The sequence below is a fragment of the Ambystoma mexicanum genome, chromosome 4p (assembly GCF_040938575.1).
Source record: "Ambystoma mexicanum isolate Mex_15411 chromosome 4p, UKY_AmexF1_1, whole genome shotgun sequence".
Classification (NCBI taxonomy): Eukaryota; Metazoa; Chordata; class Amphibia; order Caudata; family Ambystomatidae; genus Ambystoma; species Ambystoma mexicanum.
In genome coordinates, this window is record NC_090927.1 from 82044429 (window position 1) to 82061488 (window position 17060).

Consider the following 17060-nt stretch of genomic DNA (forward strand, 5'->3'; position numbering starts at 1 on the left):
TATCAATTTTATGCGCTAAGGCTTGTTGTATATCTGTACACCAGGATTTGTCCTTGGTGCAGACGTCCGGGATAGCTATAGGGGACTCTAGCTCTTTGAGTATGCAGAAGAGTTCTTTCATGCTTGAGTTTGAATTAGCAATACGTTTGTCATAGGAGTCGCGTTTTGCTTGGCAGATTTCCTTTTTGTAATGTGAGGAAAGTGCAGTTAATTTGGCTTTATTCTCACTAGGGGGGCATAGTCTCCAATTTGTTTCGCTTTTATTCTTTAAGATACGAAGGTCTTTGAGTTGTGGGGTGAACCACTTGTTTAGGTGGGCTATGGGTTTGCTCGGTCTGAGTTTGATAGGAGCAATTCTATCCAATGTGGTGAGCATAATGTTGTTAAATTCCTGAACTAGGCTGCTGGGGTCGAGATTATCAGGCAGTGCGTTGAGAGTAGGCAGTATGGCGGGGATGATTTTTTCTACCGTGATACTTTTATTGCTTCTGGTTGGGCATGGTGGCGCTCGTGGTCGAGCCAGTGGAATGGGTCGGATAGTGGATAAGTGAAAGGAGATCAGAGAATGGTCTGTCCATGCTAAAGGCAGGATGGAAGTGATAGTGGCAGAACAGTTAAGGTCTGCTACCCAGTCCAATATTCTCCCTTTAAGGTGGGTGGGTGTAGTGACTTTTTGGGTAAGGCCTAGTGCTTTGATCGTATTAGCTATTTCTGTGGCATTTTTGTCCGTTTGGTCGTTGAATCCTAAGTTGAAGTCACCTAATATAAGTAGTTGCGTGGTAGGTTTCAGGTTGTTCATAATTATATTATGCAAGTCTTCTTCAAAGATACCAAGAGGGCCAGGTGGTCTGTATATAAGGTGTATGGTAATGGATTGCGACTTGTTTATCTGCATTTTGGCAGTGAGGGTTTCACGTGATTGTAGAGGCTGGGTAGGGGCTAGTCCGAGACCAAGAGCCATTTTAGAAATAATAGCAATGCCGCCACCTTGTGCATTATCATGGTCTTGTCTGATTATGGTGTGGCCGTCAGAGACATCTAGCATGAGGGCAGGTCCTGCTGCATTATGGAGCCAAGTTTCCGTAATTGCAAGATAATCCAGGTTCCCTTCCGTGATTAAATCGGCAATATCCGTAGCGTGAGCGACTAGTGATCTAGCATTAAGGAGCGCTCCCTTGAGAGGGGGGTCCTTGGGAGTTTTGTTAGCTCGGATTGGTTTGTCTACAGTGGGGCAAGCTGTGGGTTGGAAGTTATTAAGCTGGAGGGTGTTCACATTCAAGGAAGATGTTTGAGTAGGCCATTTAGAGTGGCTAGGTAATCGTGGGCTGGGTTTGTAGTTGGTTTTGAGGTTGGAGGCCGGAAGGGCTCTTCTCAGTGGTTCATGTAGTTTGGCTGGTCTTGCGCGGAGTCTGTTGTTTCTATTGGAAGTGGTACAAGGTAGGGAGGCATAAAGGGTTGTTTCTTGGGCCTTGCAGAATGTGGAAAGATTAGGTTGCATAGCGTTAATAGTGAGTTGGCTAAGGTTTGAGGTAGGTGTTGGCGACTGATCGATGTGATCTTGACTGCTAGGGACAACCTGTGTAACTGTAGCCATGATACAGAGGACTAATGCTAGGTATGGCATTCTTCCAGTTCCAGAGGCAGGAGAATGCAGTCTAATGGCGAGCATAGGGCACAGCGCAGGGCTCAGCATAGGTCAGATTTGGTCTACTAGCGACCATAGGGTACAACACAAGGCTCAGCATAGGTCAGGTGTGGTCTAATGGTGACCATAGGGTGCAACACAGTGCTCAGCAAAGGTCAGGTGTGGTCTAGTGGCGACCACAGGGTACAACACAGGGCTCAGCATAGGTCAAATAGCGTATTATAAATATAATAATGCAATCATAGATAGGCTAAATGCAATTCTGGCAATGCAATCATAGATGGGCTAAATGCAAGTCTGGCAATGCAGGTGGTTCAGTGTAGGGACATGCCCATAGCGGTCAGGCTGCATAGGCAGGATCAACAGTTCATGTAGACAAAAACGTGGTCACACATAAGTACATTGAGGCAAATTTGGACTACTGTGGTAGTTGGTGGTTGTCGAGGGTGCAAGAGTACCTTGCATGAAGTGGGCCAGGGGGTCTGGCAGACGGCAGTCACGGCACAAAACAGGTGCTGGCCTTGCCTCTCGTGAGCCCTGGAGGGAGAGGGCCGGCTTCGCCAGCCGGCGGCCAATGGGGCAAGAGGTAGGCCCGGCAGCCAATCAGCTGGCTGCTGGAGGCCTGGATTCGGCAGATGCAGATGCTGGATTCAGGGGGCGGCCATCTTGGAGTGGCAGAGAGCCTCGTGGGCCAGAATGGCGGCGAGTGGCTTGGATGTGGGCTTTATGTTACAGGGCAATGTGGACAGAGCCTCCACATTCAAATAGGCAGAGTGGCTCACAGGCAGCTGTGCGTGGGCGAAATGCGCATTTTTAAATAAATTTCGCCAGAGCAAAATCGCTTACCATAAATGGGTACGCTTATGCCTGAAGACAGCTGATGCATTCGTTGGTCCGCTGCTCCTGCAGGGACATGGTCCGGAGCTCATGCTCCTCGGGTGGGTGGTGGGGACTGCTGTCAGTTCATAGGTATTTCTAACAGGGAGTACTTTTTTCACTACCATTGCAAAAAGGAATCACTAAACATGGTGTAAATGTTGATAGTTATCTCTGCCTTAATGAATTATTGCTGATATGGTGCAAGTACCTTAATGAATGTAATGTCTGCTTGTCCCACTGATGTCAACCTTCCGGGAAGACAGTCAGTGGGAAAGTTTTGTAATCTGTCTTTATCTATCAACTAGTTAGTACCAATTCCGTCCTTCGTAGACAAAGGAGAACTTTACCGGGGACCCGAAAAGGGGGTGTCGTTCCACACTTCAACAAAAGACAAAGGGAGGATTGTGGTGTACCGCTCCCTGATGGAAAAAACTCTGCTCAATGAACCACACTTTGCCCTACTTTTCCTTAACAAGAAGTCTCGGGGAAGAAAGGGGGGGGGAATCTGTGGGGTACATTGACCAGCCCAGCAGAACTCCCCTACCTAACCAAACTACATCTCAGCAGTCACCAGCAGAATGGCTGCGCTGGCTCTGTTGAGCACCATCGCCTTGCATTAAAACTGTGCTTTGCAGTCTCCAAAACGATGGCTGTGCCATCTTACCAGCCACACATGGGGCAAGATGAAACACAGAACACCCAGAGATTTGCTGCCAGTATTTTCTTCAATTGCACTAAAGAAAAGAATTCAAAGGCAGCACTGTTATGCTGCCAGCTCAAAACTCTTCTCACTGAGAAAGAAAATATTCTGCCTTTTAAAATGACTGAGCCCTGATGCTCATTTTCATCTGTTCAACAGTACACAGTTCTGATCCAGTGAGACCCAGCTAGGTCACTCCATCTTCAGGTTGTGCTCCAGCAAAAAGGGGGCATTTCTCATTGAATGACATGCTGTGTCAGGCAAGATCTGTGAAATAACAAATAACATCACTTCAAGCCACACGCAAAACGCTTTCCTTTTTTGCAACAAAATGACACAGATAAACCCTTCATAAGAAGCTCTCTCTTGGCTCATGTCAGTTTCATTGGACCCTTGCTTTGAACAGATTCCTGTGTAGTAGAAATTGACTAAAGCCATGGAAAAGCTCAGAATAAAGATACCAAGAAAAGCTGAATTGTAAAGTGACAGCCAAGGAAAATGAACCACGTGTAAATTGGTGTTTTTTTACAAACAAGAAAATATCTGTTTAAAAGTGAAATGTTGAATTAAGGCACCGTCCTTCCATAGACATGTGATGGGAGTTTGTTTTAAAACATATATAGGATGTTTAGTTCCAAAAATTTTGCTTTCTGGTTCAAGAAAGAAAAAATAGATAAATATAAAATGTACTGTGAAACCAGCAGGACAGGTGTTTAGGCCCTGGCTTCAAAGGACTTTCTACAGGATCTACCTTCCCCCAAGTGTACCAGCATCTGGGGAATATGAATAGGCAAGGGTGAAGCATCTCACACCATCATCAGACTCTGTGGCAGTGCTCCAGCCGGGTACAATGGATTTCTGGGACACATAGGTGCGACTTCTTAGCAGCAAATCCCCTCCTCTCAAACTAAGGAACGTCAAAGACGAATCCATGGCAACACAGGGCTAGTGCCCGACAGTTGGCTGTGGGTTGAAAAAAAATTCCCTTATTTGTAAGACAATGCTGGCCCATTTGGGGTAAAAGACTGTCTGAATAAATAAACTTCAAGACTTATTTCTGCAACCGGAAAACACAGAAATGCAAAAGTTTAACAGTTTAAATATAATTTGTGTGACATTAAAACAAGATATTGTGGCTTTCCGTAGCATGTATGGGACGCAAACGGCAGACAACTGTAATTCATGGAAAAAGTGTACATGGTATAACTTTGAAATTGAATGCAAACATGCTCTGTGATAATAGGTACACATATATAGAATTGTAGAATTTATAGTGAAATATTTCCCACCAAATATTGCAAAAGATTATTAGAAGGGCTAAATGATACCGTTTCAACATATGAGTTGGAATGCTGTGTGCAATATGTAATCTGCCTATGTGATTTTCAAAAGTGCCACAACTGTAAAAAGGTGAATTTTTGTGTGATAATTGATTTTGGCAAAAGTGACTGTGGGATGGCTGTCGTAGGAGTCGCGTAATTAGTCCAATCTGCTTCTAGGGAGGAGGCGACATACATAGGCGGACCTATCCAGTTGTTAGAGCCATGTCCACCCAAAACCTGGCCCAAAGTATAATCCTGTGATGTCATCCGTCTTATATAAAGGTAGAGTCACACACGCTCTTCTGAATTTTCCAGCTCCTGCGTATCCATATATTCCATAGTCATCCTGCAAGAATCCAGATTCCATTGCTAGGCCAGAGCATAGCTGACCCTATCCAGGCAGGAACATTGATCCAGGAAAAACCCCACTAAAAATCCCAATAACTCAAGGGGAAAGGTGGCAGAATCCTCATTGGGATTATCCAGTGCTGCCTGCTTGCCCTGCTACCTGCTCTGTCCAGCTGAGGTGCTGCTGTGCTGTGACCAGACCTTTGCCCAGCTGTTTCTTCTAGGAGAGCACACCGATGTGACCAGTGACCAGATATTGCCTTGCTGTCCAGAAACTCGGTCCGCTGTCCAAAATACCCCAGTCAAGTGCTTGTTGCGAGTATTTCCCTTCCCCCAACAACCACAAACTGCATCCCTTGCTCTGTTACATTATATTAGGTCAAATCCCATAGAAATCCCTTAACTGCCTTAGCAGAAATCCTTAAAACTGTCAGAATCCTTTGTGCATCCTGTCCTTGATTTCCAAGTGTTAGTGCCATTCTTCCACTTATTTCTGTCCTTGTGCAAGTCATTAGTACTGTTTTGATTAAATATATTCTCCCTAAAAGAGGCCCACAGCGTCAAGGGGTTACAACTGCAGCTTAAAACCTTTCTTTTCACATGTGGCGCTTCTCTTTTCTAGCCACTAAAATCTGTGTCCTTTCCTTTCCAAACCGAATTTCTTTGTCCACTGCTTTCATTTTTAAAACCGAATTTCCTTTCCCATTGAGAATCTCATCCAGTCATTAATTTAGAGTTCCCTTTTCACTTTCATATTATCCCTGTGATTTGCATCTGTCACCCAGCATAAAAACTGCATTCCGATTTTGTCTATTTCACCTGTTTTTCAAACCGTTTTGACATTTAAACCCATGTAAATTAGCAAATGCAATTTCTATGTGTGTGATTTGGCTGCACTGTGTTTTTCCCTTTCACGTTAATTTTCTGAATTGTATGCCTGTTAGGACATTGCTTGTAGTCTGCTAGTGTTCTTACATCTGTGATAGTGCTATACTCATATTTACCTCATTTATTCAACCACACATGTAAAACAAATATTTACCAATTCCGAGTGCTATTTTGTGCAATTGCAAAGATTTTTAAATCTGGTCGGATTTTAATTCCGTTTGCTGCCTAGTGTACCTGACACCTTGCTGCTCCTTTCTATCCACTCAAAATTCAGTTAATAGGGGTTTGAGGGAGTATTGCAGGGGGAAATCTTAACTGGGGTGCTATTTACCAGAAAGGCAATCTTGCTCCCAGTCACTTGTGCTTTGTGTATGTTATATTAGAAGGTCAAACTAAGTGTATTCTATCATTTTACAGTGTAATTATCACCCCACTGGTGATTGCTGCCCAATATTACATTTGTGGGATTTCATTTGGATTTTCAAAATAAATATTTTATTACCACCCACCGGCCTGGTTCATGGTCAATTGTGGCCCGAGGTATTTGTAACAGGAGGCATGAGATGGGTCGGGTGCCATCTCAATCTGAATCCTTAGTAAAATAAAGTAAAAGTATTTAATTGTGCGTTGCAGCATAGGCCAGGGTCAAGAGTTCTGGTCTGGTGTGCGTCGCCCGATTAGAATCCTTAACAGGTCTTGACTGCAAGTAGCCCTAGAGTGCGACAGGCATGACACCTATGTGTAGGGGCTGGGACACACTTGGGTTTAGGGTATGGGGTCTCAGGCATATTGGGTTGATGCTGATAATGGAAAGATTACTTTTCCGCAGTGTCGAGCAGTCTCGAAACTGAGGAAGAGGATTCACAAACATTGACTGGATTGATGGCCTCAGCGGATCGCAATTTGAAAGACCCTGTTTTTAGCGTCTTGGGCTACTGAAAATGTTTAACAAATAATAATTTGGTAACTTATATAGCGCTTCATGCTTTCTAAGCACTTTAATGATCTGTGTCACTATTACTATCCACTTTAGGTATTCAGTTTATTGACTTGTCGTTCCCATGGCGAGCGCATTATGCTTCAGCTGTGTTATCTTATGGTAGCCGAATGTATACCATGTACGTTCAGCCAAAAGGGCATTTTGGCATGACACACACAGTAGGCATTTGCAAACTGCAGCCTAAATAACAGAGTTTTTAAGGAACGTTGAAATTGGAGGTGGTTCTCAATACATGTAAGGGCAACAGATAGATTGTTCCACAATTTACCTGCAGAGATTGAAAACGCACGGCACCTACCCTAGAAGGATGACATTTAGGAATGACAACTAAACAAGCATCGCCAGTAGGTTAAACCAAAAACAGGGCATTGCAATAATTAATACGGCTGGTAACTAGTAAGTCAACTACCAGAGGATGCAAATGGATCGGTAGAAATAATAGCACCTTACAGAATACTTACGGGAGGAATTGGCCCATTTTACAAACTGCCTTGGGATTCATCGAAAGTGAGGCAATAAGATTAACTCCCAGCTTCTTAACCACCATCACTGGAATGGGTAGATCACCCAAAGCAGAAGTCCAAAGAGGAGGCACTGGGGGAGAGCCCACCACCAGAGCCATCTGTCCAGAATGAAACAAAAGGCCAAAGAGTAGGATCTAGGGGAGAACGCACCACCAGAGCTATCTGCCCAGAATGAAACAAAATGCCAAAGAGTAGGATCCGGGGGAGAGCCCACCACCATAGCTATCTGCCTAGAATTAAACAAAAGGCCAAAGAGTAGGATCCGGGGCAGAGCCCACCACCAGAGCTATCTGCCCAGAATGAAACAGAAGTCCAAAGAGTAAAATCCTGGGGGGGGGCACCACGAGAGCTATGTGCCCAGAATGAAACGAAAGGCCAAATAGAAGGATCCGGGGAGAACCCTCCACTAGAGCTATCTGCCCAGAATGAAACAAAGCTGGTATTGAACTCAAATCACAGCCGATGATTCTCCGGATGAAGATGGCAACTCTTTAGCATTGATGGAGATGGCTGGTGTACATGCATTTCTCAACCTGTAGCCTTGCTTATTCACAGAGAAATTGGGTAACTGCCCCCTCCTGACAACATTTGTAGAGACTATCCGCCGCCATTCTGGTGAGGCTGTGCTGGAGAGTGCCCCGAAGAACAGAAGTGCTGACAGGCAACGTGTGGCATTTTATGTACAAACACTGTGAAGTAAGGTACAGCAGCAGTGTAAGAGTTATACAATGCATACATTGGACATGTAATTTGGTCAGTGAGTGCACATAATCATCAGGAGTGCTGCATCGTATACAACAAGCACTGGCAAAGTCAACATGTTAGGCTTTTGGAATTGTGTTCTTTTGGGCACATGTGTAGCGCGCCTTAAGGTCACTTCGCTACAATGAATATCTGGTAAGAAACTAGACCGCGTAGACGTTCCTCTCCAGGTAGGCTGGGATTGAGAGGGCAGAACATTAAGAGTCACCAATTCCAATGGCGAGGAGTTCTAGTCGTAAGAAGGTGGCCTTTTGGTAATACTTCTTTCCCAGTATCCTATCTGCTGCTTTCCAAGGAGGTGATAAAGTTGCAGTGTCCACGGTGGCAGGCCTGGGGTGTTAGTTCTCTGAAGGTGGGGTAATTTAATGGGTCCTGTGAGCAGATATAGGAGCCTCGCCATTCTTGGAGGGGGAAGAGAGGGACAATGGAAGTGTGGGGGTCAGACTCTTCTTAGGACAGATCAGTTTTCAGGCCATTCTTGAAAAAGGAAGTATTGTTAGGCATCTCAGTGGCATGGTCAAGGGCATTTCAGAGTTGGCAGCGTTAGGCCAAGTGATGTCTCAGTGGGAAGCTGATGCAGGGTCATCTTCCATAGATGGTCATACTCTTTACCAATTGATGTATTGTAAGGTAAAGAAAGTGGTCTTATATAGTGGGACTTCTGCCATGTTAGCAGTCTCTGGTCACATGGATTTGCAGGAAGGGAGGCTAGGCAGTAAACGTTAATGTGATATGGCGGGGTGATGCAAGTGTGACTCCTGTTGTGTTGATTAGTGTAAATTGGAAGAACCCATTTTTCTGTGTGCTGGGATGTTTCTAAGTAGTTTCTGGTGAGGACACTTGGGGTGTGTATTTCCAGAGTGGACCACCATCTGTTTATTTCTTGCTTGACTCCTTACCAGTAAAGTATGCCAGAAGAGAGCTGGGCCTGGAGTGTGTGAGGGGCTTGTATGGTGGAATGGTAGAAGTGGTGCAGAGATGAGTAGAATATGCTCTGCTGGATTTGAGCTGGTGAGCTGTACAAACCGGAATTCAGCGGCAGCTGGTGCAGCGAGACTGTGTGTATTGTAATGTGGCAGGAGGAAATGCTGAGCAGCTTATTGGGGGGGAAGTGAGACAGCAATGGTCGCTGGCTGAGGATTTGTATCCAGCCAGGTGGACTGTGTTGCACTTTCCTGTGGTTTTAATGGAAGCTGATAATTTGAGTGTGTTTTAACTGTACTCGTCCCACCCTGGGCATGTGCTCGAGAAGAGGTATTGTTATAATATGATAGTTTATTTATATAGCGCCTATACACAAAGTGTTTCAAAGAACTTCAAGGCAAGGGAGTGAACAAGGGAAAATACAATGGGCCTCATTAAGCGGTAGGTGGTAAGAGATTACTGGCACCGGTAAGGGCACCGGGCCGGTAATCCCTTACCACCCTATTCCGAGGTCCCTTAGCGGGTCCCTTCCTTAACACTTGGTTTTACCAGGTGTTAAGGAGGGGACCTGTTAAGGGACTTCACAGCTAATAACGGTACCGCAAATTGCAGTACCGTTATTAGCTCCATCCCCATTCCCATCGAGCCCTATGTGGGCTCGAATGGGAATGGGGAATGGTTCCCGGAATGGGGACTTACCGGGTCCTCCAAGGTTGGAATGACGCGGTAAGTCCCTATTTCGGGAACCCAGACCCGGAATGTGGTAAGGGGGTAGCCATGGTGATAATAGCACCATGGCTACCTCCTGCCGCGTAATGAGGCCCAATGACATTCTTACAGGCCATGAACAGTAAGGATGGGAAGGAAATGGAAACAGACAGGCGACTATCGTACTAGGCCTGACGACATTTCAGATAGTGCTGGGGGTGGGGGGCAGGAGGACAAGACTGACGTGGTTGCTATCACTAGGTCCAGGGACAATTCTGATAGAGTAAGTGCATAGAAGAAAGTAATGGGAGGAGGGGAGAACAGAGAGTAAGCAGAGGGGAGAAGCAAGAGGGGAGAGCGAATACAATTGCAGAAGTCAGTAGTTACACATAGTGTTGCAAGCCAGGATACAAGATGAGGATGGGAACAGCATCATTCAGGGCCACCATGAGTACAAGATGCAAAGGAAGTCCAGCATGAGAGTTAAGAAAGGGTGACACACCACGAATCAATGAAGTCCATAAAAGTCAAATCCATCATTGGCCACAAGACGTGATGGTGAAACCAGAATGTATCAGGACAGACTCCTGCAGAAGCAGGCTGGAGGGAGGGAGAGCAGGGTAGAAGAATCAAGCAAAACAGGCAACAGCTGTGTGCGAGAAGGGTGTGGGGGCACAAGGGAACAGCACAGGGGGAGGCCTGTGGGGACACGGGGAGAAATGTTGGTGCATGCTTACTTGCTGTCTGAGCAGGGGGCCGGGCCCAGGATCCTCCTGGTCCAAACAGGAATTGCCCTTTTCTGCATCTGCCTTGTCCTCTGTGTTCTAGTCAACAGCCAGGTTTTTAGGTACTTCTTGAAAGTCATGTGGTCATCCAAAGTGCAGAGTTGTCTGGGCTGATTATTTCAGGTTGAGTAACTGGAAATATATTAAGGGGGCGTTTAGATATGTATATTGGTATTTGTGTGCGACAGCCAAGACATGTTTCAACCTATACTCGGGTCTATTTTCAAGCCTGTTAAATGAAGTCAGACATGCGTTTGGTAACAAAGAAATCAATCAGCTACTGGATCTAAAACCACCTAAGTAGCATGTGCCTCTCTACTGCTTACCTATCACCTGTAGGCCCGATTGCTAAAATCGAATTTAGGTGCCCCACTGCCTATGCACCCTGCTTGTGACCTATGGTTTTTGTGCCTGATTGCTAAAATCGAATTTAGGTGCCCCACTGCCTATGCACCCTGCTTGTTTTTGTGCCTGATAGCTAAAATCGAATTTAGGTGCCCCACTGCCTATGCACCCTGCTTGTGACCTATGGCTTTTGTGCCCGATTGCTTAAATCTGATTTAAGTGACCCATTGCCTGTGCACCCTGCTAGCAACACAGGCGTTGTCTGCCTGCGCTGGACTATTGTACCCAGCCCATGTGCCTAAATAGTTCATCGAACTATATCACCGACTACTCAGCCCCTACCAATATAATGCTGGCGCTCCTTACCATTATCATGTTCCCCTATTGTTTAGTCCCCAATGCTACACCACGCACAAGAGGTCATCTCATCAAGGTTGGCAAAGGACTAGTTAGACCAGGCTGTCCACGCCACTTCCCCATCCCGTGCCTCACCCCTTTCCTCCCCACACAACCCCCTTTCCCCATACCATCTCCTCAGACCCACATTACACCCACCACCATTAAAAATGGAGCAACCTAAGACCACCCGTGTCTTAGTCCCAACCCGTCCATATACAATCACACCATACCTATCAGCATTCATGAAACGACCACACCCATCCTGGGTAATGAAAGACTCAATAGACTCATGTCTATAACTAAAATGCCCCTGCTACCCACCCCACTCACCACCACACCCAATACACCAACCAAACTAAACACCACGCCCATTAATCTCCAACACAAAAGCCTCCACAACGCACCACTCAAACACCTATCCAATAATAAAACCACTGATTCTTCCACCATTTTAGATAACACACCACCCCCTGCCCCCTCCTCCACCCTCAAAAGCGCACTCATCAATGCCCGCTCATTAGGTGCCCATGCCATAGACATCCATGACCTTATTGAGGACCAACATCTTGATATGCTGGTGGTCACTGAAACATGGCTCCATCCAGCAGCAGGACCATCTCTAGCCCTTGCTATTCCCCCAGGATTCAGTATCCTTAGAACAGACAGGTCAAACACCCAAGGAGGTGGAGTTGCCATAATAGCCAAAACCACTCTGGAAATCAGAGCTAGCCCAATAGAACAGATACAAGGCTATGAACTCCTTCTAGTGAAGTACACCTCCAACCCCAAAACTACTACCAATTTACTAGTGATATACAGATCACCCAACAAAAATACACACCCTGACTTGGACATACCGCTACTCCTAACGCCCCTCATCAAGCCTAAAACTAAATGCATAGTCCTCGGTGACTTTAACCTAGGATACGATGACCCCCTGGACTCAGAAGCTTCTACATTCTATACAGCCATGTCAGAAATGCACTTTGTACAACTGATAGATAAACAAACCCACTCAAAAGGAAGAACCCTAGACTGGCTTCTCACGCTCAACTCTATAATCACCATTGACTCCATCCTCCCAGTCAATTGGTCAGACCACTATGTAATTAACTTCACCATAGATAATGCCAGTACAGAGCACATCACCCCTAAAAAACCAGAAGCATTCGAAACTAGAAATATCAAAAAACTCTCCTCGGACAAACTCACTCCAGTCCTGAGTGCTGCCCTTGCCCTTACGGTTCCAGGCACTAACAACCCTTCCTATCTAGCTGGACAATACCAACAATGCCTTACCCAAACTATTGACCTACTTGCTCCCATCCCCACCAAAACCCGTAGACCTGACAAACGTTCCTGTTTTTGGTTTAATGAGGAACTTGTAGCCTTAAGACGCACAAAAAGATCTCTTGAACACCTCCATAAGAAAAACAATACCCCAGAATCGGCACTAGCCTTCGCTGAAGCTAACAAAATATATAAATCAGCTATAATCTCTCAAAAAGCCAATGCCTTCAACCTCCGAATTACTAATGCGTCCTCCGACAGCAAAGAATTGTTTACCATCCTTAGAGAGTTCGAAAACCCCTGTCAAACTTCAGCACCTTCTAACGCTAGCAAAGACTGGTGCACCACTATACAAAACGCACTCTCATCTAAAATTCTCCTACTACAAAACAAAATTGATAATAAAAAAACGCTCCTAGCTGACAAAACTCCACCCACTATATCAACGACTACATCAAATGCCACTATTGGCCCCCCATTTCAATTTACACCAGTGTCTAACAAAGAAGTATTTGACACCATAATGAAACTCAAAGCTTCCAACTGTAAAGAAGACCAATTCCCCTCCCATCTAGTAAAACTCTGTGCCCCCACCCTCACACCCATAGTTACCGAATTAATCAATGCCTCTTTCCTCACAAACACAGTCCCCACCAGTATCAAAAAAGCTTGGGTGACACCACTCCTAAAAAAGCCATCCCTGGACCCCTCAATACCCACTAATTACCGACCTATTACAACGGTCCCATTTCTCCTAAAAATAATTGACAAAATAGCCCATTGCCAAATTCAGAACCATTTGGAACAACATCAACTATTAGGAGACCGCCAGTCAGGATTCCGCCCCAACCATAGTACAGAGACAGCCCTCCTTGACCTGAAGATCCAAATGGATGCCACTAAAGAAGCTGGCAAACTCTGTCTGCTGATGCTCCTGGACCTCTCAGCGGCCTTCGATCTGGTCGACCACGACAAACTCTGCAACACTCTAGCAAACAACTTCAACCTGGCTCAGAGCGCTACCAACTGGATCAAATCATTCTTGGCTGATAGGACCTCCAGAGTGTCCATCAGCAAAGAATCAGCAGACCCAGTGCCTGTCCCAGCAGGTGTGCCGCAAGGCTCTTGCCTATCCCCCACACTGTATAATGCCTACACTAAGCTATTATTTGCAGCTTTGGATGCCATGGGTGTCATCTATACTAACTTCGCCGATGACACCCAAATACTCATTCCTCTCTCAGGCAATCATGAACAAGACTCCCTCCTGGTTAACCAAATCTACTCACTCATTCAAAACTGGATGGCCAATAACAGCCTTTGTCTCAATGACGATAAAACGGAGCTCCTCATACTCATACTAGGCTCCTCCAGCAAAATCAACACCCTTGAGCCCGCCTTCAAATCATTCACCATCGATGGAACCACAATCCCTGTTCTTAAACAAGTCAAGACCCTTGGCGTCTACTTAGACGCAACACTATCCCATGTCCAAACAAGTAAACACATTAGCCTCATCCACCTCCTACACCTCCAAACTCATCTCCCTCAGCCGTAAATTCCTCTCAGCCAAAAATTGTGTTACTCTAGCCAGAGCACTCATACTGTCTAAGCTAGACTATTGTAATATCCTTTTCCTGGGCACGTCCAAAGCCAACTTAGCCAAACTCCAACTCATGCAGAACAAAGCCCTGAGAGCAGCCTTAGGCATCAAAAAATCTGAACATATCTCCAACACCAGAAGAGACCACCACTGGCTCCCCATCCAAGCCAGAATTCTATTTAAAACCCTGAGCATCACCCACAAATGCAGGGCTAACAAAGCACCCAAATACCTCAACAATACAGTCACGATGAAGCCCCAGACTAGACTTCTCAGGTCCAACAAAAACGCATACCTCGAAACGCCCAGATACAAAAGAGAGAAAGCAGGGGGTAGTAGCTTCAAAACACTGGCACCTAGACACTGGAATGCGCTACCTACCCACATTATGAACAAAACCTCCTTCCCTAAATTCAAAAGCTTCCTGAAGACTTGGCTCTTCAATAAGTTCTAACTGAACTAGAGCACTAATCTGCTCCAATTAACTGTACATATCTGACTGCTTTGCATTTTGCTGTATATTCTTGACTGCCTCGCATATTATTGTATATTACTGACTGTTATTCCTGTGTTTTCCTCTGTGTACTTTCTAAGATTGCATTCCCCCATTGTCTGTAACTACGCCGTGATACCCCCGGGTCTGGGTGTATAACAAATGTAGTAAATAAATAAAAATCATAAAAAGATGTTCAGAAAGTCAACATAATCAAGTAAACACAAGGTTACAGAATGTAACCAGGAGAGGAAGACCAACGGAAGAGGCAAGACAAGAGAAATACACATTTTGCATTAGTATTAGAATTTACATGGGCCCTATAAATGAAACATCAGCATCTCCCAGAACATACACGTAATTGCATGCACTGATGTCCGTTCTTGAACCTTAAAGGGTGGCTAGTGCTGGCCACAAGTGAACAGAACCAAAAGACCCAGTTAATGACGCATACTAATAAATTGCAATCGTGAAAATCTGTCCATTCCGGGACATTGCAAACAGGGAGTATCCAGCATTGCAAGAGTGGGGGGCAAGCCACGAAAAAAGTTCTGCTACTTTTCCCGCCCCCAATACACCATGGAAAATTGAGACTAAACTGACATACAATCATTCCTCCCCCATATGATGTAGGGCGGCACATGCACAGCAGCTAGAATGTTACTTTCTTAAGTCCTAGAGCGCATTTACTAGTGTGACTTCAGAAAAAAAGTCAGATCATTTCTTTCTCGAGTCGTATTAACTAATGAATGCGCAAGGACTGGAGCTGAAGGTAGAGCACACAGCACTGTCTGGTGTCCCTGCACTGCACCGCTCCTGACTGCAGCGGCAGTAGTGGCCCAGAGCGGGGTGGGACATAGACACCTGTTTGCTGAGTGCTCCTGCTCGAATGGCAGAACCCTCAATGATAGGGTGGCAAACTTTACAAAATGGTTTTGCAGGACACTTTATATGTGGTAGCGCATCAGAGCGGCCTGCAGTGCACAGGGTTATATATGGTATCAGTCGCACCCCCAATGATTTTTTTTTTGGTAATATTAGTGGCAAGTGGCATTTTAACACATACACAATAACAAAAATAAAACTGCAGGACCATGACAGATGCAGGAAACTCATCTATTAGGGCTCCGGCCAGGCTCTGTGGGGCAAACCACATGCAAACCTCCTAATTTAAATATGGATTGTACCAAGAGAAGTGACTTCACAGAAAAGGAGCTTACAAGAACCCATAGCTCTCAACTCACCCGCTTTTGGCGGGTGTCACCCGCCTTGCAAAGGGCTGACTCACTCGCCAAGCCTCCTGCACTCCCATTCATTCAAATGGGCGTCTCACCCGCCAAAAACAAAATCGGGTGATTTCACCCGCCTTTGCGAGGCAAATGGTTGAGAGCTATGACCATCATCAGTCTTTTATACTTGGAGGCACTGTGGAAGTGACTTTAGAATAAGTTGCCATAAGTAAGCCAAGTGGCAAATAACTGTGATGCAAAATACCTGAATTAAAGTTGGCCCCTGTCACAAATGAAGCAGACCCAAAAGGCCCAACTGATCTCGGATCCCGATAGATTGCAATTTCCAAAAACCCCATAAAATTCCACAGCTGAAAATACTAGCGTGATACTAAGAGAGAACGCATGGAAACTATACGTGTGGCCACAGCCCATATATTATACTCCCCCCCACACGTTATAACTGGTGAAAAGCGCAGCAGCAAACATAAAAGCAGCCGCTGGGGGGCCTCGTTCCCTCAGCCTCAGGGCGGGAATCCAACCGTCAAAGAAAGCGCGCGAACCGCCTCAGGCGCCACACAATGCCGCAGAACTGGCCGTGTATTCTGTCAAGTTCTTCAAGTCACCCGACGTTCAGATATGTGCAATGCCTGATAAAGGGAAGGACAGGGCCAGCCACATGTCGGCACTCAGAGACAAAGCGAAATTATCACTACACACTCAGGATCCAGCAGAACTTACATGTATGAGGAGAGCGTTTCCTCAGCGGGACGGAACTAGCGCTGCGCGTGCTCCCCGTCGCCATTTTGACACGGGCAGGCACTGTGCGTGACGTCAAACGTACATGGGTGACGTCCTGGGCCATCTTGTATCCGTAAGAACAGGGAGTCCATTGCGTCGCATAAAGGCCACCATGTGAGAACAGTTGTTAAAGAATAATAATGACTTATGTGTGTCTGGTGCCAAAACGTGCAAATATATGGTAGAAAGTAACTCATTGGCGAGAGCAACAGTGCAAACTTCGGGTTTGGTTCTAAAGTTGAGAGCCTGAAGAAAATAAGTAGAACAACGTAATTAAATACCCAAGTGTGAGTCACACAAGTTAAACACGCCCAGTGTTTGAACTGTTGTTCAAAAGATTAGAATAAAATACCTGAGAACAGTGTGTAGGGTCGAATCAATAAAATAAATACAACACATAGCACACAATTAATGT

General features: G+C 45.5%; 1 protein-coding gene across 2 annotated transcripts in view; it reads right to left on the minus strand.

Annotated features, from left to right (window-relative positions):
- The window catches only part of LOC138453016 (vomeronasal type-2 receptor 26-like), a 980057-nt gene extending 963400 nt beyond the window's left edge, over positions 1-16657 (minus strand). Inside the window, exons 1-2 of one of the 2 annotated variants that reach the window (XM_069605428.1) lie at positions 16586-16657; positions 10438-10617 (exon numbers count right to left, since the gene is read on the minus strand). In XM_069605428.1, the coding sequence (XP_069461529.1) occupies positions 10438-10565 (128 nt within the window). In that variant the 5' untranslated portion in view covers positions 10566-10617; positions 16586-16657. Of the gene's footprint in view, positions 1-10437; positions 10618-16109; positions 16334-16585 lie in introns of those variants that run through there. The other variant, XM_069605427.1, reaches the window with a different exon arrangement.
- Positions 16658-17060: the final 403 nt, after the last annotated feature.